Below are 25,566 nucleotides of genomic sequence, written 5' to 3'. Positions count from 1 at the left end.
TCCCTTCATTTTTCCTGAGTTCTTTCACTCTGATTTACATTGTTAGATTTAAGGGATCTCAGAAGGTCTTCACAAGTTAGATGGTGGTGACACTGTGGCTTTGGACAACATTCTATGATGGAATTCACTCTGTTTTCTACTGAGCTGCATCTGGCTTCACAGTGTTTGAGGAGAAAGGATAGGTTAGGAGGTCTTAAACCATCTGTTAGAGTTGTATGTGTTGTAATTTACGGGAAGAGGAAGGTTAGACCCCACTCTGCTGCTCTCCACTCTGGCCAGGGAGTTGGGGGGCAGGCAGACGGACAGAGGACTCTGTCACAGTTCCTGCCTCTTCCTGCCCCAGTCCTGAAGCTCACTGGAATTTTCTAGAGATTGATGGTTCTGCTTGTGGGAAGCAATGACCTCCTCCCTGCAGCTCAGCCTCAAGGGAGGAGAATTATGCTCATTGAATCTTACACAAACCCATTCATGTTGTAACTTGAGTGTTCTCTTGGAACCGGACACAGTGCATCTGTGATTTTTCCTTGGAGTCCAAAAGTTATCCAGTGACAGTTTCTGCTGTTGGCTGTCGCTATGGTGAGAACACAGTAATGAGGGTACCATGTCCATATAAGGTTGAGTTAGTGGAGCACAGTCTGCAGGGAGGCTGTGTGACGGCCACAGTAGCACCGTGGGGAAAATATATGGTAAGTGACCCCAGGGGAAGCTGTGGGAAAGGACACACCATGCACAGGCTCTCTGGACAGCAGACCCCGCCCTAGTGCTATTTTTACAATTACATTATTTAAGAAAAATATTATTGAACCAAAAGCAGTGCAGAAGGAGCCCCGCTTTCTGCAGAAATATGTATGGGTGACAATGTTACGAATGTCCTATCTGTGTGCACACACCTGGTCTATAATACAGAAACAGATTCTAAATCTTCACTGGTGTTTGAGGTGAACACACTCAGTATGCCCAGAAAGAAAATGCCTTTGGTGAAGCATCCAACAACTAGCAGTTTCCACGTCAGCTCCGTTTTACCCTGTGATGGGCAATGATACACTTGGATTAACATCTTGTGTGCTGACTGTGCCTGCAGCCTTATGGCAGCTTTCTGTCCCCTCACAGGTGCAAGGATGAAATAGCATCAAGCTAGAACCAAGCATGGAAAGGGACTCTGCCAAGTGACTGACCACCTGAGCCCAGGAACACTGAGAGGGTGACACCGAGGTGAAGCCCCATGATGGATCATTTCCTCTGTCTTGACAACCTGCCTAACGATGAGAAGCAAGCCATTCCAGGCTAGGTTCTGATGACCACACTGGTCAAGCGGGAGGTTGGGGGGTGGGAGTCAGCTTGTCATTTAACTGGGCCATGGCCAAACCAGACCCAGATGCTTACTTGGTGAGGGACACTGGGAAATGGCAAGCCCTCAGTGGCTGTGGTGTGGATTCTCTAAAATACAGGAACCCTTGGTGATTCCTTCCTGGAACTACTCAGGAGCGTGAGTGGAACATAAGAGCACATTGCCATGCAGTCTCTCTCAAGCAGTGTTAGTGGTCTGTGGGGGGAACGAAGTCCTCATAGAGGCACCGTGCAAGCCTTTCATCTATGGGCTCTGCTCTGGAAAATCACAACCCATGAGGAATGCCAAGTAGGAGCTGCTCCTTGGGCTTGGGCTCTGGCTGGCTTATCCCAGGAGAGCCAAGAAGAGAGATGTAGCAAACACAGGGTAACCTGCTGTGAATTACCACACCCACTGTCCCATGCATGAAAACTTGGTTGGGGGCCAAGCCTAGGACCTTGTGGATGCTAAGCACATGATCCAACACGAAGCTCCACCCAGTGAAAAAATTACCTCCTTTTTAGAAAATGAAATATAGCTTAATTAAGATATAGTTAATAGTCTGGGTTACATTAATTGTTAAAGAGAGTCTAAATTAATTTCAAAAGTCATCACATGTTAAACGTATCATAAAACAAGGCAAATGTGAACTTTTGTTTTTAGTCTATAGCATACTAAAATGTCTAACATTGAGGCTACTAATTTAAAAATTTATGGCTCACACAATAATAAGTCTGGGCTGTGCCTGCAAAAGACAGACAGGGAGAGGAAGAGAGAGAAGGAGGGATATGAGGGTGGGAAAGGAACAGCTTGAGAAGGCGGACGAAAAGTGTGAGTGGGGAGTAAGAGGGCAGTGGGTGTGGGGGTGGTCACAGCACACTGAAGACAAGTGCCAAAGAAGTACACATTGCCTAATGAAGGACGGGGCATGCACATATCTTTTAAAAAGGTATGCATCAGCTTATAGTGGTGTAGGTCAGAAAGTCTACCTTTCTGCAAGTTGGCTCAGCAGTAAGAGCATGTGCTGCTCTCACAAAGGACCCAGGGTTTACTTAGTTCCAGCACACATGTTTTGTAACCCCAGTTCTGGGATGTGTGATGTCCCCTTCTGGCCTCTGTGAGCACTGCACATAGGTAGTGCACATACATACACACATGTAAATATTCATATACATAAAACAAAAAACAAATAAAAATTTAAAAAGTAACCCTAAAAGTGAAACACCAGTTTTAAAGGCAACAGAGCTAAAAACAATCACCAGAAGACTGAAGGAGGATGTTAAACCCACTGCCTACTGGGTGCCATGGGGTCACTCTGTGACTCTCTCCTTACTTGTCTGGAGAGTAGCCCTCATCAAGCACACTCAGGGCATGAGTGCTTTCATAGGATTCCTGCCCATGGTGCAATTCCCAGAGCTCTCAAGTTTGCACACACCCACACTGTATCACTGGGGTAACCATGCTTTTCTTTATATAACATAGTGTGTTTATAAAATATTTACACATGTAAAACATGAGTCTAAAGTATTGCTGTATATTCATTCATCACACACAAATAATTCTTAAAAACCAAACTACCTTGTGCCTGTACTGAACAGTACTGAGTTCTTTATCATTCTTCCATTCTTCCCTAAGCATTACAATAAGCTATTTGATTGCCTTACATTTACATACATTGTTGCAAATAATCTGGAGATTTCAATACATTGTTGCAAACAATCTGGAGACTTCAGTACACCTCAGGGCAAGCCCAGGTAACCTGCTGTGTTATGTAAGGAATTTGAACAGTCTCAGGTTTTAGTCCCTAGGAGCCAAACCCCTATGGCTACCTGGGGGCATCTGTGTTTGTGTGTGTTTATCAGCAGGAGAAATTGGAAAGGAGAGTGGTTCAAATGGAACCCATGTTGTGACTTACTGCATGATGAAAGGGAACTAGTCCTACTGTATGTATCATCACAAAGTGTGATCCAACTGGGCAATCTAAGGCACTTTCAAACAGCATCATGAAATGTTATTTTACTCTGCTGTGACTTACCCGTGCTCCTTTCTCGGGGTAGCACTGGCAGCCACCACTGCAGTCTCTCCCTCCGCAGGGCACATCCAACTTCTTCACACCCTGTAGAAACCAAACACAAGACAGAGTTACTTATGAGTGGCATCAGATCCTGCGGTGAGTCCTACCTACTCTAACATCAAGCCAAACTTCAGGAAGAGTACCCACCATGGTGTAGCCCCGAGCATGGGCTGTCACTGTTGGCCACAGACCACACTACTGCGGCATTCGTGTTGCTGTGAGTGACAAGGGCGCAGCCTTGTCCCAGATGTTCACAGGTGCACAAAGGCTTGCTGCTGGCATAACACACTTTGCAGGCAACAATGTTTTGAAGAAACTACTGACTCAGGATGCTGAGCCACGAGTCTAGGCTTGTGGGTCAGAGGAAACGTTCCTCAAATCCAGGGCTGGCAGGGAATTGCAAACCCAGGGCCCGGGAGGCAGATCCTCAGTGATCTGGAGATTCAGGGCACACTTTGAAGGCAAGTGATCCATTGGGATGCTCCCACTCCTACCACTGAATATCGATGAGACAAATGAGGGAGATGCTTGCAAATGAGGAGATAGAGCTTGCAAATACACCTGTCAGATGATACCCCCAATAGCATCTCCAGCTCAGGTGGGGTACATCAGCAAGAAAGTTGAGACCCCCCCCCCCCGCCTCTTTGTAGTGAAGAGAAGACACCGAGGAACCAGCCTTTCCTAAGTGTTATACAGGGTAACTGCTAACTTCTTGAGTCTCCAGGGTCTGGGGGTGTTTTCTCGTCTCCTCCTCCTCTCTATCCCAACACTTCTAATGAAAGAAGGGTGCAGAACCTGGACTTTCCCTTTCAGGCCATGCCCACTGAACATAGGAAATGACAAAACCCTTTATTCTTCTCATACTATACCCAGTGTGGTCCCCACGGTCCCCCACAGATGGGCTAGGGCCCTTCCCAATGCTGGAGCAGGACAAAGTTCAACACAAAAGACACAGTCTGTTCCATCTTGGCCACCATCTGATGCCATCCAACCCAAAGCTCCCAGATGTTGGTAGTTACTCACAAGGGATCCTGTGATTGTGTAGACACTGTTAGCTTCTGTCATTCACTCAGCCAAACTTTATGCAAGTGGGCCCAGCAAAGGACAGTATGCCTCTAATGTCAAAAGGTTTTAACCATAGAATTAAGACTTTTTAATGCACTTAGGTATTTTCATGTCCCTGTGCAGTGGGCCAATGCACACGGGAGGCCAGTGGACAACTTGTGGGAGTTAGCTCTCTCTCTTTCAATAATATGGATCCAGGGACTGGACTCAGCAAGTGCTTTTACCCAATAAGCCATCTCATTAGACCTACGGCAGAGTTTTCACTCTGGGTTAAGCCTCAAAGACTTAGCAGAAGGTCTCAGCACACCAGCCTGCTCTTGGTGTTCCCATCCTTCTAGGTATCCTTGTGGAGATGCTGATAGACTTCACTGCCATAGACTTCACATATCTTGCAAAGCCCAGGTTTCATGTACATGCTCCACTGGGTGTGCAGGCCACCATAGATGTCAGACTCAGCACCATCTGGCCACAGTTCACCTTGGGGAATCTGCAAGCCCTCAGGCTCTTTTTGTACAGACATAGAAGCTTTCTTGTTGGCTGAGCATTTTCTAACAGAGGTCTCACTCTACAGCCTCTCAGTTGGAGCCCTGCTAATAATTCTCTACCTAGTCTACTGTCTGATGAATTTCAAAATGCCCAACATTCTTGAATCATTTAAGAAACAATTCCCCCAGAGCTCTTTTTGAGGTGATTAAAAACAACAGGAGGTTCATGGTGTAAAAGTAAACATATATAAAATCCTTTTATGTCTTTAAAATACGAATCTATGTTTTTACCCGTGTGTGTGTGTGTGTGTGTGTGTGTGTGTGTGTGTGTGTGTGTGTGTTCAGTGTACATCTACACTGTGGTTCATCAAGTCCAGGTTTTGAAGGTGAGATGTCTAGAATCAAGGTACCCACTGAACTGTGGGTTCCTAGAAGACCCTGGGTACTGAGGCACGAATCTGAATGGGTCACCACACTCATGTCCTATTATGTGTGACTACTACCCTACTAGGCAGATGTCTCGGCAGCTGCCTTGCATTTACCAACAATTCACTCAGCAGTTGTTTGGAAAGTGTTGGGAAGTCATCAGTTTAAAAGGGATAAAAGGGAAGAACCTATGTTTATATATCCATCTGGTGTTTCATATGATTTTAAATTTTAATTTTAGAGCCACTTGCCAAATTCCTATACGTAATGAAATTATTTTAAATGTTTCAAATTGATCCAACAGGCTCTCTAGTCTGAGGGTTGGCGGCGGTGGTGGTGGTCCCTGGATTGAATTGAGAAACAGGCAATACCAGCTGGACTCATGAGGTGAGAATCAAATACAGTACTGAGAGGCGGTCCCTTAGACACCAGGCCAGTTTCCCATGGCCTCACCTATCTTTAAGGGTCCGCTTGTGAATTCCAGCACATACAAGAGCCCTCCAGACATCAAGTGGAGTGTCAGGCCTCTAGGACAAACAGAAATATTGACACACAGGGCATGTGCCCCAGACAGACTCTTAGACCCGGCATGTCTCTGGACCAAACCACAGAGTTCTTCCAACAGGAAGTGGGGCTCTAGAAAATTCTCAAGATGTGAACACCTTCCTGAGACTGTGGATGAGAAAAGAGGGGGCTTCTGTGTGGGCTCTGTGCCTGGACAGCCCCTCCCCCGCCTCAGAAGGAAGGCTGAAAGCTTACACAGGCCCACCACGACACTGCTCAGTACTATTCAAGGTCAAATCAGGACCCTAGCTCTTAGGTACTTTACAGAAATGGTGGTTCTTCCCACTTGACCATCCTGGGAGCCTTTTCACTGCCTCAGGCATGGAGACCACCCTGGACTTCATTGCCATCTTCACAAGAGTGAGTTTCCCTCTATATAGTCTTTCGAGTCCTCTTCAAGCATTTTACATTTCCCATTTTACAAAACCATGGGTTAAAACAAGGGTCTCAGGAGTGCCTGGCCAATTAGCAGTTGAAATGAAGTCCCTAGGGTGGGGCTCACTATGTGCTGGGGATGGCACACACCCATTCAGGTGAGCTGAACAGACTGCTTAGTGGGATGTTCTCAATCCCAGGGTGAAAATGACTCAGGGTGGTAGTCACACAAAAGTGGCCACAAGATCTCCACCCCTGAGACACCAGCCTCATGCGTTTATGTTTACTCTGGAGTTGCCCCTCCCTTGAGATTCTGGGACCAGTAAGGAACCTGTGCTGTGGGCTGGCTGTTTGGTGAGAGTATCTGGCAAATTGTCTGGACGCTGCTTGGGTGGCTGGAGCCAATCATCAGCTTTCCCTTGACAAGCTCTTTCAATCCTCACTCATTCATGGACTCACATACTTACCCACTCGTGTACACTCATTCCCACTCTCACACTTGTATGCAATCACAAACCCATTCACACTTATTTCTCACACTTACGCACCCTCGCTCACTGAGTCGCTCACTCACATAGACCACCCATTCTCTTATCCTTTGCCAACCACTTACTTTGAACTATGCTGGGCTCTGGTGTAAGGTGGAGACATATTGGACATAGTCCCTGCCTTCATGGTGTGTGGATAACTAGAGAAGACTGGTTAAGTAAACAAGTCAATGCCTAAATCCACATCATTTAAATTCTGGTACATGTTTTGAGGAATTGGGTAGCTGGAGACTGAACCAGGAACAAGGAACCAGCCAGACTTGCCCATGTGCTCATCCTATGGAAACTGCCTTACTAGAATCTGTCTGTGGGCTTCACTTCCAAACTCAGCAAGGACTAGAGACACCAATCCTCAACTCCTTCCTGAAGAAATCCCACTAGGCATCCTATCACCTGCTATACTGGGAACTGAGTTCCATCTAGCATATGGTCCTACAAATAAGGCAGAAGACTGGACATGGATGCCAGAGGAGGGGAGGGGACACTAATGTTCACTCATCATCAGCTTTGGACATATGTTGTATTGTGGAGCCCCAGTGATGTAGAAATAATGTTAAGTCTGGAGCCATGAGACAGAGCTGCATGTAGCTTCAATAACAGACATGCGGAAGGCTGGCTGTGCCCACGGGAGTCCTGAAGTGGGAGTCCTGCAAACGGTTCCCAGGAACAGACTGTGTGGGCAGCCAAGAGGAGAGCAGAACTCCATAGCCATCTGGAAGCCAAAGAGCACAGTGGTGAAGATGCTGGCTAAGGCTGAGGAGGAGGGATCTAGAGGTGGCTTCATAGGTGACATTGGAAAAGGGACAACAGATTAGAGACAGGGACTGTCATCCAAATAGGCCACCTCTAAATGGCAGCTGTCCTCCCACTATTGCTGATACCCTAAGTGTGGAGTGTGGGTCTGGAGCCAGTCAGGAACACAGATGAGAGTGACCACAGCTGCTGGACAGTGTTGGCTCACACCTTTAATCCCAGCACTCAGAAGGCAAAGGCAAAGGCAAAGCAGGCAGGCAGGCAGGCAGGCAGGCAGGCAGGCAGGCATGCAGGCAGGCAGATTTGTGAGGCCATCCTGGTCTACAGAGAAAGTCCCAGGACAGCCAGCACTACACAGAAACCTTGTCTTGCAAAAAAAGACTGGGCACAGCCCTCCTCACCCCATTTACAAGTCCAAGTTGCACATAGACATCGTGTGAAAGGAACCCAGAGGGACAGCTAATAGAGGGCCAAGCCCTTCAATGGCTGTACCAGCGTGAACACAGTGACCTTATCAATGAGTGGGACTGTCGCTGGTTCAGTGGAGCCCCAGGCTAAGGGGACTGCCAACCTCTCCATCCTAGGAAATGCTTTTTCACTGCCCCCCTTTGACTCTGAGCCCTGCTCCCTATGGGAATTAGGAGAATCTTGGAGTCCAGGTCTCAGACTGGATTTCCAACCAAGGTACAGATGAATTTCAGCCCCTTTCCTTCTTAAATACCGCCTTTTAGGGCTCTTCTCTGTCAGATGACCTTTACCCCACCCCGCCAGCACAGCGGAATGGTTGGAAGTCACAGGCCTTGGGAATAACCAGCAGGTAGCAAAGTGAAGAAGGTTTAAGCAGCATGTTGCAGAGGCCTGTGACCGCCCTGCACATGGCTGGAAGTTTCTAGGAACAAAGGGCAGACACCGGGCAGAATTTCTCACTCGACTCTTTTCTTCCAATGGGAATTTCTTCCCCCCTTTGGAGTCTTTCTGACTCGTGATACCATTACTTTTGTAAAGATGTAAGACTGGCCACATCTTTATCACATTCCTCACGGATACCCCCACACCACTCTGGAGGCCTGGGCTGGGTTGTTACGAGAGCCGTTTGCTTCTGGGAGCTCAGAGGTTGTGACACCTTGTAAGGAAAAGCAGACACCAGCTTCCTGAACCAGGCTCCTCTCAGGCTCCAAAGTCATGGCTCTAGCTGCTGGCTCTCGGATACTGCCATCTATAAACGGAATGTGGTGAGGCAGGACAGAGATGCGTGCTAGCAGCTGCAAGATTAAAAGCACATCCGGTCCCACAGTGAGCTGGCACTGGCCACAGCTCCAGCAGCTCAGGGGCACTGACAAGACAGAGTGTCACATTGCCTTCACCAGGGACAGTGTCCCTCCCACCAGACAGACAGGAAGATGTTCCTCCATGCCTGCTGGGAAGGGTGTGCTCAGTCCTGAGTGACATGCAGGTCACTGCTCCTCCCAGAGACACACCCGCACCTACATTCAGGGCACTGAAAGTTATCTTTGAACAATAACTCGAATACCAGAAAACAGAACACACAGGGGATTTAGAGGTCTTAAGACAATCTCTCTAGCTACTTGTGAAGACCAGCCATATCCAGTAAGGGCATACATTGACGGAAACTCACCCAGGCTCCTCCACACATCATGACCATTTAAAGCTGACACACCATATGTAAATGAAAAGGGGGAAGCTGGCTATTTTTTTGACTTGTACAAAAAAAAAAAAAAAAACCCCCCAAAAAAAAAAAAAGATTTCTCAAATTTATATGAAGATCCAAGAACAAAACTCATCTGTCCTAAAACAAAGAATATTTTGTCCTCCACATGTTCCAAGAGACATCTTGTCCAAGGAAGTACTTTTAAGCCGGTACCTCCAGCCAAAAAGAACTCTTTGAAGGGAACTAAGAGATATCTCACCGTGGATAGCCCCCAGCACCTAACCCCAACTTCCTCCATAGAGGGATCTTGAATAACTGATTCTGAGTAACACAAGCGGTAAGTCTTACTGTCAAAGGTAATATGTTTCCTATTTGCAGGCAGCATAATCTATACAAGTCTTTGTTTTGTCACAAGTCCAGTCAAGCTGGGCGTTTTAAAGATCTCTTTAATCCCCCAGCAGGCCAACTAAGGGGAGAGAGCCAACTTGGGAACAAGGTTCCCAGTAAAGTTCTATTAGTTTATCAAAACAGGAAGTATAAGCCATTTCCGCACATGCAGCTTTAGAAATTAAGGAAATAATTCCAACATGATATTAGCAAGACAAGGTATATGGAAAGGAAACGCAAATCGCAGCAGCACACACAGAGGGCGGCCTGGAGGTCCCGTCGACTCACTGCCTTTGTTTAACACCATCTCAGTCAAGTGCAGCCACTCCAGAGCATCCTCACACTACTGCCAGATAGGAAAAAAGACAAATGATGGGCAGAAATGTTCTCTCTGCTCACCCAGGGGACCAATAGCCTGGAAGGATGGCCTGCCACCAAGCACCAACTAATTCCAGGGTGTTGCGGCCACTGTTGCCTCATGCATTCATGGATGGGAGGTCTCACTGGGAAGGGAGAGGCCAGGCTGTTCTGAAGACCAAGAGAGGCAGGAAGATGGATGGCTACAGAGTTTCCTGGATGATGGTCATGGCCACAGAGGTGCACCCGTCTTGGCCCAGTGTGCCCCTGCGGAGCAGCACGCCTGTCCTCATTCTTGTCCCCATGGCAGCATATTTGTACGCTTCATCTGAGTCCTGGGGAACAGCATGTATCCCAGGAGGTAGAGGCGGGTCAGGAATTTAAGGCCAGCTTCAGCTACACAGCCACCAAGGCAACTCCAAACTGGTGCTTTCCAAACCAGTTGACAAGGCAACATGAGACTGTGCAAGGGAATGGGGAGTGGGGTGGGGTCTGAGGGCAGGAGGCTGACCGATGGGAGAGGAGTCTTCCAGAACTTTCCCCAAGTCACAACATTCATTCTGTGATGGCTAACAAAGGCTAGATGGCAGACTGGCTGCCTGGTGGACTTGAGTATGAGGAATGGTGATGAGAGTGAGGGTTGTGGAAAAGCACAGTCTGGGTGTAGAATGCCCTAACTTTGCCGAACTCCAAACTGAAGCCGGTCACTTACCCTCCAACGGGAGCTGAGGATTGACCGAGGCTTCTCGGAGACTCTTTGCTGTCTAAGTCCAGGGTCATTAACATCAGATAGCCTAGCTTATGAGTCTGAGGCTGCAGACGCAGGAATGAGAGCTGAGCTCCAGCCAAGGACGGTGAGCCAGACACTGCCTCAGAAAACACCTGGCCTGGGGCTAGGGATGATCTCAGGTGTGGGTGGGCTGGGACTGCAGGTGGAGACAAGTGGGCCCTGGGCAGAGTGAGGAGAGGGGAACTTGGCATTTCCTGTTATAGTGCTCCTTCCTGCCTTGGGCTGCTTCCTGTTTACGTTTCCCTTATGGAGTGAGTGTGTGCCCTCTCTAATATGGAGGAAGGTGCACTGCCCTGTTGCTGTGGTCAGGGAGGAGCCCATGCAGGTGGTGATGACTGACAAGCCACCCTGAGCCTCCTGTCCAGAAGCATTCCTCCTCTGGCTTCAGATAACAGCTGGGTCACTACAAGGATGAGCTGAGGCTCCTTTGTTGTGTGGTTTCACTGAGTGCCAGGTGAGTGACTGGAAGAACCTTGGTCTTGGGTCATCTCATCCAGAAGGTTGGAATGAAGGCAGTAGAGCTGGGCAGTGGACCTGGGGAGAGGCTGCAAGGAGGGATGAGGAGGCAAAGCTTTACGGTCAAAGAGCCAGCGTGGAGCCATGGAAAACGCTGGAAATGCAGGTGGCAGCTGGCACAAGGGGACATTCGGACTGCAGTATGAAATGCCTGCAATTTATTTCCAGAGCATCTAGTATCTTTTTACTTGAGATTTGAGTTTTATTACCTCTAATCACCATGTATTCAGAAGTGTATGCATGGGAGTATGTGCACATGAGTGCGAGAGTCCATGGCGGTCAGAGGATTCCCTGGAGCTGGAGTGGCGGGTGAGTGTGACCATCCTAACACAGGTGTTGGGAACTAAACTCACGTTCTCTCTCAGAACAGTATGCACTCTTAACTGCTGAGCCTTCTCTTCTAGCCCATCATCACATCCAAACTCTGAATGCCGTTGTTCATCGACTTTCTTTTTGTTTATTTTCTCTTTTTTTTGTCTGTTTGTTTTGTTCTGTTTCGAGACAGGGTCTCACTATGTAACCTTAGTTGGTCTGGCACTTATGTAGGTCAGGCTGGCTTTGAACTCACAGTGACCTGCCTGCCTCTGCCTCCTGAGTGCAGGGATTAAAGGTGTACTATACTATGCCTGGCACTGGTTATTTATCCTTATTATTTTTAATGATGTGTATGTGTGTTTGTGTGGGGTATGTGCATGAAACTGTAGGAGCCTACAGAGGCCAGGGCTGTCAGATCTCCTGGTCCTGAAGTTACAAGTGGTTGTGAGCTGCACAATGTGGGTCATGGAAACAGAACCAAGGTCTATTGCAAGAGCAGCCAAGTGCTCTTAGTTGCTGAATCACCTCTCCAGTCCATCCTTACATTTCTAATTCCTTCTGACTTCTTAAAATCCATCCTGTTACCTGCCTCTTACAATTGCTATGGCAACATGGTCAATTGCCAAGGCAACAAAAGGTTTAGTTTCATTGAAGTTTGGGTATATATGTGAATCTATGGCCAAGCTCCAATCTCAGCAAGGGGATGGGGTGGGGGTGGGGTCTTGTTTATCTGCCTCCAAGAGCTGACTTGAGCTCAAAAGTCTCATCAAACAAGAATGTGTCCTTTGGTCCTGCTGGAAGCAAGTCTCAGGGCACCTTCCTTTTAGCCCCTTCTGGGCAAACCTGCCGTTCCAGGAGCATGGTCAGGCAGGCACAGTTCCTGCTGCTGTGCCTCAGAAATACAGGGGTGGGTTAGGGGGGCCCAGGGATAAGGCCCCTCTTGCTGATGTTGTCACACAGCTGGTACTGTCCTGAAATCTTCCCACCACACCAGTTATCCTGGGAGCATTGCTGTATGCATGCACAGTGAAAACGACATGATCAGATGTAAATTCCTCCTATTTGAAGCCATTTTACTCATTTCCAGAAGTTTTTGTTAGGTCTATCAGTGGGTCAATTTTTGGAAACCATTTTTTCCCCTCCACTTCTTAGAGTTACGATTGCCATACCTGGCTGGTGGGTACTCTGGTAAGAGTGCTTTAATTTGGAGTCACCTCACACACTGCTCACAAGACAAAGCCTACTGCATGTTTACCCCCTCAGATCCCTCCACTCTTGTTGGTCTGGGACTGTGCCCTCGCCTCTCCTGTCACCCACCACCTTGGCTCTGCAATTCCTCCACTTTCAAAGTCTCCTTCCCTTTTCTTCTCAGCTCCAACTGAACACTTCATAAAATATTTTCCCACAATGACGGAATGTCAAGGATTTTAAAAGCACCTAGCATGTACACCTCTGACTTTGTGACTTCCCCAAAGAACGCGTACATGCTGTTCCATTCCCCAGCCTGGGATGTCCTTTGTACTTTACCACTGTGAGCAGTCAAGACTCAGCTGGAACAGCCACTCATGCTGGGGAAAAGGAAATCGGACCACACTGGCTTCACTGCCCATCCCTACCCGTCCCTTTTAGGCACAGGGATTTCTGCTACAACATACCACGCGACTGTGTCTGAAAGCTATTCACATTCTGCTGCACACAGCAAAACTAGCAAGGCACATGTGAAAAAGTGCTGGGCAGAGCATGCTCTACTGTCTGACTTTGTAACAAGGGCTCTAATAAAATCAACCCAATTAAAGTAATAGCAGAGCTTAAAAGACATGGTAACTTCCCAATAAGTTAAAAAATTGTGTTCTCAAGAAAAGCACAGGCATGGCGTAAGGGAAGGGGCGTGGAGAAGGTGGTAGTTGGCACATAGAAGACCCAGCTCCTGAGAAGAGTGAGTAGCCAGCACCTCTCAGAGTGGCTGTCCTGGCAAGAGAAAGGACATCAAGACTTGACACCATAGGCAGCTTGCTGTGTCACCTACACCTTCAGCTCCCATGAATCTGCCTTCATGTGGGCCAGACCAAATAGAGGATACTACTTTCTGTCAACACCGTGCTATCTACCAACTGTCCATCCTCAAGGATGAGTTAGAGAGACACACTCAAGCAAAGCCGACCTCATGATATTAGTTGCCACACACTTGCTGGGTATGTTAAGAAGGAAACTGGCCACCATTAAAGATCCCTTATGCGGGCTGTTGACAGTGGCCATGTTGTAGCCTGAGGCATACTGTTGTGTCTTAGTGTTAAGATGAGTCAGCTTTCATCCCAGAGGCTAGAGATGTAATTACATGTAGAAGATGTCTCAGGAGCGTCCACATGTTAGATCTGGAATAGATGTTCTTAAATATGATGTTATCCTGTACATGTTCTGTTCAGCCAAAGAGACACAGTCTACCAAGACACCATTTAATACAGGCATTACTTCACAGCCTACCTACCTATACTAAATTCTAATTATTTATATGGCATGTCAGTTCTTAGTGTTCTCTGGCCAGGAATAAAAATGTGCATGTTGGTGTTGGCATATAGGTCTGAAGTGAATACTTAACATAGCTCATAAAAGAGAAGTGGCTTTATCCTTGAAGCTGTTTTCTCCCTGAGAATATGCCTAACGGATGAGCTCGGTTCACTACCCTCTGGCCATATGTTTTGCGAAAGATCTGAGAACAGAATGGAAGACACTGAGCAACACTTCACACAATACAATAACATTTCTGTTCTGTGCACTGGAGACTGGTCCAGGCATGGAGTGCCTTGGTTTGTATTGGCATGTAAGGAATGGCAGAGGCCCTGCCTGGGCAGGCTGTGTTTTTTTGATATATGTAGCTTCACCTTGCAAACCCTGTCCATGTCCAGGGGCCCCGAGGCTGGTGGAGCTCTGATACCAACAGCATAGCTGTTGGGAGCACCTGCTTGCCTGGCTTCTGTGATATAGTTTCTGCCTTTTCTCCTGTATATGCTTGGCCAAGGTCATCAACCCTGGTGGTGTTTGGAAGGGCATGCGAATGACTTCACACATGAGTAATGACTCAGGATTCCTTTGTTATGACCTCATATTCTAGCAGTCTACTCATTAAACTGGAGGGCCTGTGGATAGTCTACTCTGAACTTTTCCAGCTTCGTTCTTCAAAGAGGGGCCTTGCAGACAGATGGGGCCTCCAGGGCCCCCAGCTGCCTGGTGTCTTTGCCCTGCCTGTTGGTCAGGGCGAGAGTGCCCATCAGATATGCCCAGTGTGTAGCCTGCTACCACTGCCATGTGAACTCTCCACCCAGACATGCCACTAAGCATCTGTGTGTACATGTACATGCGTATGTATGTGTGTGTGTGTGTGTGTGTGTGTGTGTGTGTGTATGTGCCTGTGGAGGCCAGAGATTGATGTTGGTGTCTTTCTCAATCACTCTCTACTTCAAGTTTTGAGACAGGGTCTCCAGGGTCTGCAGAGATGGCTCAGTGGTTAAGAGCACTGACTGCTCTTCCAGAGGACCCAGATTCAGTTCCCAGCACCCACATGACAGCTTACAATTGTGTAACTCCAGTGTCTGACACCCTCACACAAGATATACATACAGGCAAAACACTGACGCAAATAAAATGATAAAACAAACAAACAAAAACAAAAAACAAAAAACAGGGCCTCTCCTTGACCCTGGAGCTGGACTGACTGGGGATTCTCCAGCACCCGGATCACAGGAACTTATCACTCCTCTGACATCACCCTTCGACAGTCACCTTTGGTGCCTATTCTCTTTGCCCCTCAACTCCGTGTGGAGGGCTTGGCTTATTTTAAGCCCTCTGCATCCTTGGATCGAAGGGCTTGGCTTATTTTAATTCTCATTGGCTGCATCCTTAGATCGCAGTGTTATCCTATACACCACTTTGGCACTGGGTTGGCTTAGACCAAGCTTTGTCTGCTGACCCTATTGACAGGGCTTGTTTAGCGTTCAAGTGTGGTTATGGGAATGAGCCTGGGCTGAGAAGGTCTGCACCAGGGCTGTGAAACTCCTGGAGCTATTTCTGTCTCTTCCCCTGACCTGGTACATGAATGAACACAGGTGACTTTTCCAGCTTCATGTCCTCAAAGAGGTGCCTTGCATACAGATGGGGCCTCTAGGGCCAACAGCTGCCTGGGGTGTCCAGCTGGCCATCTCCCAGCAAGGAATATAGCCTGCTGTGAATCAGGCCACATTTGGAGGAAGGTATGTCAGCCCCAAAGCCCTGCAAGAAACATCCCTGTCCTTGCAGTTCCCTCATTTATGAGACACATAGAACCTATCATCCTGACATGAGCCCAGAAGGAAAACCCAAGAGAGCGCAGGGCTGGGCTGGCTGAGGCAGGAGGCTTCCATGTTCAAGTCTTGATCTTTGTTTATTGCCCACTGAGGGGCAAGGCCAGGCCATTCCTTGCACAGAGCTCATAGCAGATGACATTTCCATCATCCAGAGAGCTAACTGTTTATGGAGTCCGGGATGTTTCAATTCTTCACCCAGTGACCTGCATATATGTTCACAAGTCTATGGATAGCTAATGGAGTCAACATGAGTAACGTAGTATCTTCTTCGATTGTTTTCTCTGGAGTAAGGTTTTTGAGAAATACTTAGCATGTTGATTTATCCCTAATAAATAGGCCTTTTACTTTTTCTTCCTTCCTTCCTTCCTTCCTTCCTTCCTTCCTTCCTTCCTTCCTTCCTTCCTTCCTTTCTCTTCCTTCCTTCCTTCCTTCCTTCCTTCCTTCCTTTCTTTCTTTCTTTCTTTCTTTCTTTCTTTCTTTCTTTCTTTCTTTCAGAAAAGGTTTTAAGATCTGGTTCAAGCATGGTTTGTGTGGTTTAATTGCTGAGCCTTGTCCCAAAGGTCAACTAATAAGACAGGGTCTTTGGGGACCCAAGCCAATACCCCCATTTTGTATCTATTGCTATGTGAGCTCCAGCTAAAAATTCATAAAAACCGAGCAGTTCTCTGGATGTTTCCAAAGAACCCTTATCAAACACAAACAACTAACATGCTGGGTCTATAAACATCCAAGAGTGGACTTCCTCAGATATTCTAAGTGATGTCATCTGGCCCTTCTTTCATATCCGTTTTTATTATGTTCCTGTCCTTTCAAAACACAGTCTGTACCACAGTCCCACAAAAGCCAGGAAATGTCACCCCTGGCAGCGGCAGACCTGGGAGCAAGAGGAAACTGATAAACTTCAAACACCTCCAGCCCAGGAGGGAGAGAGGATGGGCTTTCACAGAGCAGTTTGGCCTGGTGGATTTCAAACCCAGGGTCTTGATCTTGCCAGACAAGTGCCCTACCATTGAGCAACCATCACTACAAACCAGGAATCCTCACTTTCCCATTGGAAAACACCACCAGTGTTACCCCCACCCCCAATGTCTTCTCCGGAACATTCCCAGATGTCTGGGAGCCAGGGAGCCAAAAGCACATAGGTCCCTGGCATTGTCCCAGGAACAACATTCATAGTCCACCTGAAGCAGACACTCAGCCACACAGAGTAAGCAGCAGAAGAGGCTACAGAGGTAGACAGACAGCAGCCAGGCAATAGGGTAATGTGACTGCATCGTCTTGATGAACTTCTGCTTTACTGATGTCAGTCACATGTCCAGTTTTGTCTGCATGCCAGGTATTGCTTGTTTATCCAAGGTGGAATTCTGTAGTGACACCATGTCACAAAGCAGAGGACACAGTGCTTTTAGGGGAGTTGGTGTGGAGCGTGCAGACTTGCAGGAGGGGCGTCAGTGTAACTATCTGAGGGACTCTCCTAACTGCTGTAGAGTGTGAGTCTGTGGCTTGGACCCAGTCTGCGCTGGGTTTTCTGCCTTTTAGGCAATGACATCACTGTCCCTTCAATGAGCAGGTCCAGAAGTAGGTCTCGCCTGTCCCCTTCCTGACCTTGACCTTGGCATGATTCAGCGTTTCCTTTCACCCACATCTCCACCCAGGGAGGAAGCCACTGCCAGGAACTGCAGCTCCCTCACATACCATAAATGTCCAGGCTGGGTGAGCCTGCTTGACCTCTGCACATATGCTTAGGTCCTTCCCTTAATGGACAATTTTCCTTTGCTCATTAGCAACCCCCAAACACCCTAGGCACATGAAAGGCCAAGGTCCTTTGAAGTCTGTGCCAGTAGTGCCCCTGAGAGCACACAGTAGACAACCCAGGGAGACCAGAGGATCAGGGAGATCAGAGGATGTGTATGGTGTACATGCTGGAGGGTGATTTAACAGTTCAGGCCACAGGGAGATCCTCCACCCCAAGTCCTTCTTCAGTTTTCTTTGTCCCTTTCCAACTAGCTGTGACAAAGCATCCTAAGACTCACAGAGGATCTCTGCTTTCTGGTGGAATTGTCTGGAGGACTGGACTTGTTCCTGGGATGTTTGTGGTGGTGGTGATACCACCCAAGGAAACAGAGCATTGTGTTACAGAAGGGTGTCAGGGAGGACCAGGGGGGCAAACACACCCCTTCCTTTCTCTAGAGTAGACACAGCATGTGATCCTGGCTTTTTATACTCCCAGTGGTCTTGAGGCCCCCCTGGCTCATCCTTATTCTGTTTCTTTACATCTTCAGACAGATGTCTTTGAAGGACAGTAGACGGTATACAGGGTGGTTGCTGGTTTAGATGCAGACACATTGAGTTGATCTATATAGCCTGGCTTGCCTGTGACATTGGGTGAATTCAAGGTCTGCACACAGGGGAGTCATGGAACCATCTTATCACCAACCTCTCCTACTCCTCCCAGGATCCAGCCACTCTTACACTATAGGCCAAGGCAAACCTAATCACTGTACATAGTATTGCTGCTCTACAGGAGTTTGGGGAAGCCCTTGGAAACCCAACACACTGCTGGTACACACCAATGCATCCTAGTCATAGTTCGATCTCTGAATGTGTCTGAATAGCTATGGACAACCTATACTTGGGTAGAAGGCCAGGATCTGTGGGGCCCTATCACCTATCTTCTTCCACCAAACCTGATGAAGGGCCATTATGGTTCAGGCTCCAGTGCCTGAGTTTAAAATCAGTTTTGGAACTGGTAAAGATGATTAACATCCCTCACCTCATGTTTGTATAAGATCTCAAACTTGTAATCCCCCTGCCTCAGTCTCCTGAGTGCTGCCAGGACTCCCAGCTCTTTCTTAGTGAAGATCTCTTATGAGCTCTTCTTTCATTGTCTGTGTCTTGGTCCAACAAGAGAAGACACATGGTAAAGACAGGCCACTGCACATCCATGTAGAGCAATGGCTCTCAACCTGTGGGTCACGATCCCTTTGAAGTCAACAGAACCTTTCACAGGGGGTTGCATTTGAGAAATCCTGTGTATCAGATATTTATATGATAGCAAAATTACAGTTATGAAGTGTTAATGAGAATAGTTTCATGTTTGGGGGGCACCACACCATGAGGAACTGTATTAAAGGGTCACAGTTAGGAGGGGTTGGAACCACTGACCTGGACTATCTGATGGGAAGCAGCAGTAGCAAAGATGTGAGAGCCCTGCAGGGCTTTGGAGGCACAGAAAGGTTGCATGCTGTAGACACCTTTGCTGACTCCACACTCACTGAGTGCCAAGTGTTTAAAACCCCTTTTCCACAGCTGAAAAATTTATAGTGACTGCTGCATGCTGTCTCTCCTCCCATACCCTCTTCTTAGTGATTGGATTTGGTCCTCTTTGGTAAGCAATGATATTCTGCATAAAAACAACTCTCCCTTTTTCTTTTCTACTCAGAAGCAAATAGCTGAACTTTCTCTGAGCTCTGTGGCAGGCTCATCTCTGCAAAGTGGTACCCTGAAGAGATGTTGCTAAGCAGCCCCTCATCTCCACAAATGGAATTAATGGCTACTGATGGCCTGGCCCACAAAACTAAAGGCAGATTTAGATCTGCCAGCCCCTGGCCGCCAATTTTCCCCACAATGTACCATTTTGTTCCTTTTATGGGGCACACAGCTCTCCCAGAAACTATCCTGTGGTTTCAAGACCACAACAAAGCCCCAAACAAAAGCCTGGCTTCTTACTCAGCATGTCCTACAGGCTAGCAGCCAGGACCTGGGGCTGGGGAGGCCAAACAGGACTGGGATGGAGGAGCTCATGTCTTCAGGGCACAGAAAATAAGGCACTCTTGCAAAACTGAGGCTCACAAATCAGGAAAACAATATGTCATGGCTTAGGTCTGAGAAATCCCTCTCAGGCTCATATGTTGAATGCTTGGTCCCCATCTGGTGTCATTATTTTGGAAGGCTATAAAACCTTTAGGATATGGGCTCTACATGGGGAAAAGCATATACTAAGAGCAGGCCTTGGAAGGTTGGAGGTTGGCTCCCATTTCCTATTCTCTGTGATGTGAATAGGTTCCCTCTCATGCCCTGGCTGCTGCAAACTGACCTGGACCATGTCTTTCCTACTGAAACTAAGGCAAAGCCAATCTTTCTCCCTTTGACCTGCCAGGTACTGTGGTCAGTGGCACAAAAGGAACTAATACACACTGAGTCGTTCCTCAGCTACAGGAAGGGCTGCCTTGCATGTCCCTAGTCTCACACACTCAACCTCTGATTGGCTTCCATCAAAGGCTGGGTTTGTAGCATGTGTTGGCTGGCTGGACTCACACCAGCTCCTGTCCTGTACTAATGGAAGAACCTGGGTCAGCAGCTCCTGGCAGTACTCTTTGGAAAATCATTTTTGTTTTATCCACTCCCTTCTCATCATTTGTTTTCCATGGCATTTGGCTCTTTTTTGTAGCTCCTGGTAGACAAGCCCTATGGTACTGCCCGCTGATTGGCTTAGTTGAATACTCCTTCACTGAAAATTATGGAAGGTTTTGTGTGTGTGTGTGTGTGTGTGTGTGTGTGTGTGTGTACGAGTATCTGAGCCAACTATGGACATGTTTACAGAATATAAAACACATAAAAATCTGCCTCAGCAAGAACTTATAACACTTGTTTAAAAATTAGTAGCAAATACCTACACAGAGGTAGATAGTGTATTTGGAAGAGTTTCTTGTGGTTCTAGAGCCACAAAAGAACAGTAGCTCTGGGGTCCTTGCTACCATGATGTTTACTTAAAAGGAAATGTTCTTTGATGGTCACATTTAATTACCAAAATATCAATAAAGTACTGATGCTGGGAATTAATTCTGGACCTGTCTTTGGCATTTGTTCCAACACTGAATCCCAGCCCCAACACTCTACTCTTGATAGATGCAAGATACAGCTAGGCTGCTCTGAAAACTGATGGGGACACCCCGTGTCCTCAGAGAGCACACTGTGGGGCCTCCCTGAACTACCCATCCTCATACATGACTACTGCTCACAGGTGCACATTGGAACTTCTGTTGTAATGGGCAGAGGAGCCAGCAGGGGATCCAAGGGAAGCATGCAGAGGTCAACACCACTGCCGAGTGTGAAATCCTGCATACCAACCAGTCCATCATTTACAGTGGGAGATAATCCTCCTCTGCTCAAGCCTTCAGATAGCACTGACACTAAGAAGTTGAGGTCCCAGAACCAGGCAATCTTGGGGTGAGGCCTGAGGTTCTCAGAAGGATGCCCCCCATGCTCCTCCAGGAATCCCGGATGCAGACAGGAGAAGACCCATCTTTTCCAGGACACGTAAGAACTGTATGCTTTCTTATTGGTGTGATATAGTACTCCTAGGGTATAATCAGGATGAGTTGGCTGGCTGTCTCTGGGGTCAGAAACAAAGGCAGCATAAGCCAGCCCAAGCTGGCACCAATGACTCCAATGAGTACAGCCACTGTGCCAGCCTCGGTGGCCACTCTCCAAAGTACAATCTGTTTTAAGGATCCCATAAAAACTTGCTTGTTCAGCTTCATTTTGATATTCTCTTTCCATTTTTTTTTATTCATCTATTTGCATGAATAGCACCATTATAGTCAGCCCCACCCCCACCCCCGGGTGCGGCATCATTATAGTTCCCCACATGTTCATGAAGGGTTGGCTATGCCCAGGACACACAATCAAATATATTATCAGAGAGTCATTAGAATATTTTCCAGGAAAAGAGGAAATGGTCAACTCTTAATTCTCAGCATCAATGTTCCAGAATAGTGAAGAAAATTATTCAGAATTGCCTGGAGGAAAAAAAGTTAATTAAAAAAAAATCTCAAACTGTCTGGGAACATACACAGATACAAGCAGATGTAGGCTTCTGGAAGGAAGACACACAGCCCAGTGACCATCTGGGGGCAAGAGTGAGAGTTGTATTGCCACCAGAAGAATAAAGAGTCCAACATAAATGGGCAGACGGCTAGGCTTTCATGGTAACCTTTGAACTTTGCTCACCAAAGTTACTCCTTCCCCATCCTTACTTCCCATACATGTTATAAAGACAGTGAGTTAGTGCCCACCAATCAAGTACTTTGAATCACCCAGAAGAAAGGTGTATACAATAATGATGACTCAGCACCCAGCACTGGGGAGGCAGGAGAGTCACAAGTCCAAAACCTGTCCAGATTACTTAGGGAAATCATATCTCAAAAGAGACACAAAAATTATTTCCTAGATTTTCTTTTTCTTCAAGGGCATACGTCACCCCCTTGGAGATGTATGCCAAAGGCCTCTTGACAGCCATGGGGCTAAACCAGAATGGACACTGTGGGACAGAACCAAGGACTCATCCATCACCTGAGGCACGCAAACTTAGAGAACTCTAGTGGCTTGCATCTGGAGAATGGGCAGGTGGCTGTTCTCCGTGGGGCTGGTCTGATGTGAGTAGAGGACTCTCAGTCACTGTCCTCTGTCCTTCCTGTTATATCTCTTTCTTTCAATACAGTTGAGAGAACACCCTAAAAAATGTCACACTCTTATTTTCTTAGATTAGCCACTCCTCCTGCAATCAAAGCTTTCCATTAGTCAGCTGCTCACAAATGATGCCTACCTGGCCTTTATTACAGGGCTGCTCTGGGATATTCTCAACCATTCTCACCATATTCTACTAGACGGTTTCTGTCCACGCTTCCTAGATTACACATCTACCTGGCAGGAAATGAGTTTACTTAGCTGAAAAGCATCTCAAATATGTATTGTAGATGCCATGGTAGATAGGATATAGAATTCTTCTCTGTTTGAGAGTGGAAGCTGCTTCCAGACGTGGACATAGCCATGAGTCTGCTCATATGTGGTGATCTCTGTTGTGTGGCCCAGGAGAAAGGCTGTGGGACAGAACCCTTGGCACATAATTCTAGTGCCTTGTGATATGTGCATAGCATCAATACTCACAGAGGCAACTGTAAGCACAGCAGAGCCTGCCTGCCGAGACTGACAAGCCAATAACAGCAAGTGCTTCCAAACCCCAGGCTCTCTTCAGATTTTCACATTTAAGAGTCAATGCTCTTGACTGGCTTCCAAGGACTTTACAGCTCAGCCTCACTGCACGTGCTATCCAGCTCCATAGAGGCCAACTGAGTTTATGTCACAAGTGTCACTCTAGGGTTCTGAGTTCAGGCATTTATACACACTGCACATAAGTTGTTCCCTGCTGTGCCACCAAATGCTGCGACTGTGGAAGGAGCATTAGGGTCGGGCAGCTCCAGTGATACCTGGAACCACTAACTTAACTTTCTGGGCCTGGTTTCCTGATCAGTTGAATGGGGGCAGTGTTCCTACTTCCTATGACCCCAGGGGAGGTAACTTGAGGTCATGTGCCTGAATCACTTAGTCCAGGGCCTCCGTCTTGTTAAGAATTTATCTTAGACCAGGACATTGTAATTATTTATAGTCAGAACTATGCAGAGAAGCAGCTGTGACTGTCGAAGGCCTCAACCCAGGCACAGAGCATGGCAAAGGCATTGGTGCATACAGAGCTCATGAGTCCATAGGGGTCATGTACTGTGGGGTAGTGAGACAGGACCCTAGGCTGTGGGCCACCCCTTTGCAGGACTCAGGAGCTCGGTGCAGGTAGACTGGTCTGATACTTCAGTCAGGAAGTCTTTGAAAAAGAAAAGATGCCACATGAAGCCACCCACCCCTGTGGAGGGGCTGGAGAAGGGGACTGTAGTCACAAGGTCAAGGGCAGTGGCTCGGGCTGAGTCACCGCACACCTGTGGAAGACTCAGGGTCTTTCATGGCTGCATGTGGGGTGGACACGAGGCCCTAGACAGACAAGGAGAAAGCTGTGATGCCTTCTAAGAACTGGGAGACTCAGCATGGCTGCTTTTACTAAAAAGAAACTGGTTCTGCTGGTTCAACACATTTTTGCCTAGTGGCAAGGCCAGCTAAGGTAAAACAAGGGTAGGCAGGGAGCTGCTCACAAGTGGCATCTACAGTTAGGACAGTTCTGAGATCAGAGTAGGGGTGACCAGGGCCAAGTCATCCCACATGGGACCCACTTATTCCAGAGGCAAGCCCTGTAAGCCCTCAGCAAGGCTATGTATGGTGCCTCCTGCACCGCACCCACTTCTTACTTGGAGCTCTGACTTTGTAAATACCACTGGAATAGAGCTTTAGACATATCACTGTGTGCTTAGGTGGTGAAGACCTCCAATTGAGCTCAGCAGTGGGCACCACTGTTCCCAAAAGCCAGCAACACCTTTGAGACCACTGCTGATCTCGGAAATACGCTATAAACTGGCAACTTAGAAAACCAGCTATTACGGAAAAGATTCCCTGATGATCTTTCAAAATCAAACTTTCAAGGCCAGCAGGTTGTAGTATGGACAAAGGAAGTGACTCTCCTGTGGAAAATTTATGCCCCAAACTATAAATCCATATCCTAGGAGCTCATTTCTTGCCTTCTGTAAATCGTGCTTGCTTTGGGGGAGACAGTAAGACACAGTCAATGTTCAAGTTGAGGAGGCCATGCTGTGTTAGAGAGTGTCCTGAGAAGGGAGATGTCACGTTTTTCATGGCAGCAGGCATGAAGCATTGGTTTATGTAAGTGTCAGTATGTCCCTAGTGTGTCTCTCTCTGAATGTGAATCTGACCCAACCTAGTTAGAGACAGAAAGACAGGAAACTATATCCCATGCCACCTTTACCCGAAAGCAGTCCAGAAAGCCTCTGCTCTGAAAATATAATGTCCACCTCCAAGCTTACTAGAGTAGTCTATGCAATGTGCCCACATTTGGTAAGTACTTCCTGATTTAATGTGGCTAAGATGCTGTAGCCAGTGCAATAAGACAAGGAAAAGAAAAGTTCATGAACTAATGAGCAAAGCCATCATCATTTTTAGATACGCAGTTTCATATGTAAACCAATGGTAAAAATCTAACAGTAAGTGATTTGGGAAAAGCAGTAACCACATAAAGAGATTCTTAAGTTGAACTAGACTAAAACTGAGGTGCTTGGGCCAGCAAGGTGGCTTAACAGTAAAGGCACTAATGACTTGATTCCTGGGATCTACATGATGGAAGGGAAGAGTCAACTCTTGAAAGTTGACCTCTGACCTCCATATGTACACCATGGTACAGAATTGGGTGCGAGTTGCTTTTGGTCATGTGTTTATCACAGCAACAGAGAGGCAAATTAAAACACCACTGGTGGAGCTATGAGGGTGGGTGAGCTCCTTCTTGTCACTATAGCTGTCTAAGGGAGGGTCAAGGTGACCACAGATGCAGGCCCAGTCCATCTTCCTGTGGTGGATTTGATCACTACATGGTGAACAAACAGGAAATGAAGAACTCTTCAAGTCTTTTCAACATTTTCCAATAACATGGAAATCTCTGAGATGAGAAAAATGCAAAATTGGTGCAGAAAAGATTGTGGGGGTTGAGGGTACCCTAATTCACCCCCCACAGGGTTCTTTTTGCTGTCACAATGGAGATGCATCTGATAGAGGAGGGGATGTTACAAACATGGACCACCATGCCCGCCTTCTTGATGCCAGCAGCTTCCCCTTTGCTGTGTGTGGCA

At 47.3% G+C, this 25,566-nt stretch overlaps 1 protein-coding gene across 1 annotated transcript in view; it reads right to left on the bottom strand.

The window, feature by feature from the left end:
• Col4a2 (collagen type IV alpha 2 chain) overlaps positions 1-25,566 on the bottom strand; it is a 132,903-nt gene that overhangs the window by 90,943 nt on the left and 16,394 nt on the right. Inside the window, exon 4 of the mRNA XM_051181975.1 lies at positions 3,363-3,443. Within this exon, the coding sequence (XP_051037932.1) occupies positions 3,363-3,443 (81 nt within the window). The remainder of the gene's footprint in view (positions 1-3,362; positions 3,444-25,566) is intronic.

The sequence above is a fragment of the Phodopus roborovskii genome, unplaced genomic scaffold, assembly GCF_943737965.1.
Source record: "Phodopus roborovskii unplaced genomic scaffold, PHOROB, whole genome shotgun sequence".
Lineage (NCBI taxonomy): Eukaryota > Metazoa > Chordata > Mammalia > Rodentia > Cricetidae > Phodopus > Phodopus roborovskii.
Note: the sequence above shows the minus strand (reverse complement) of the source record. Positions and strands in the feature narration are given on the sequence as shown.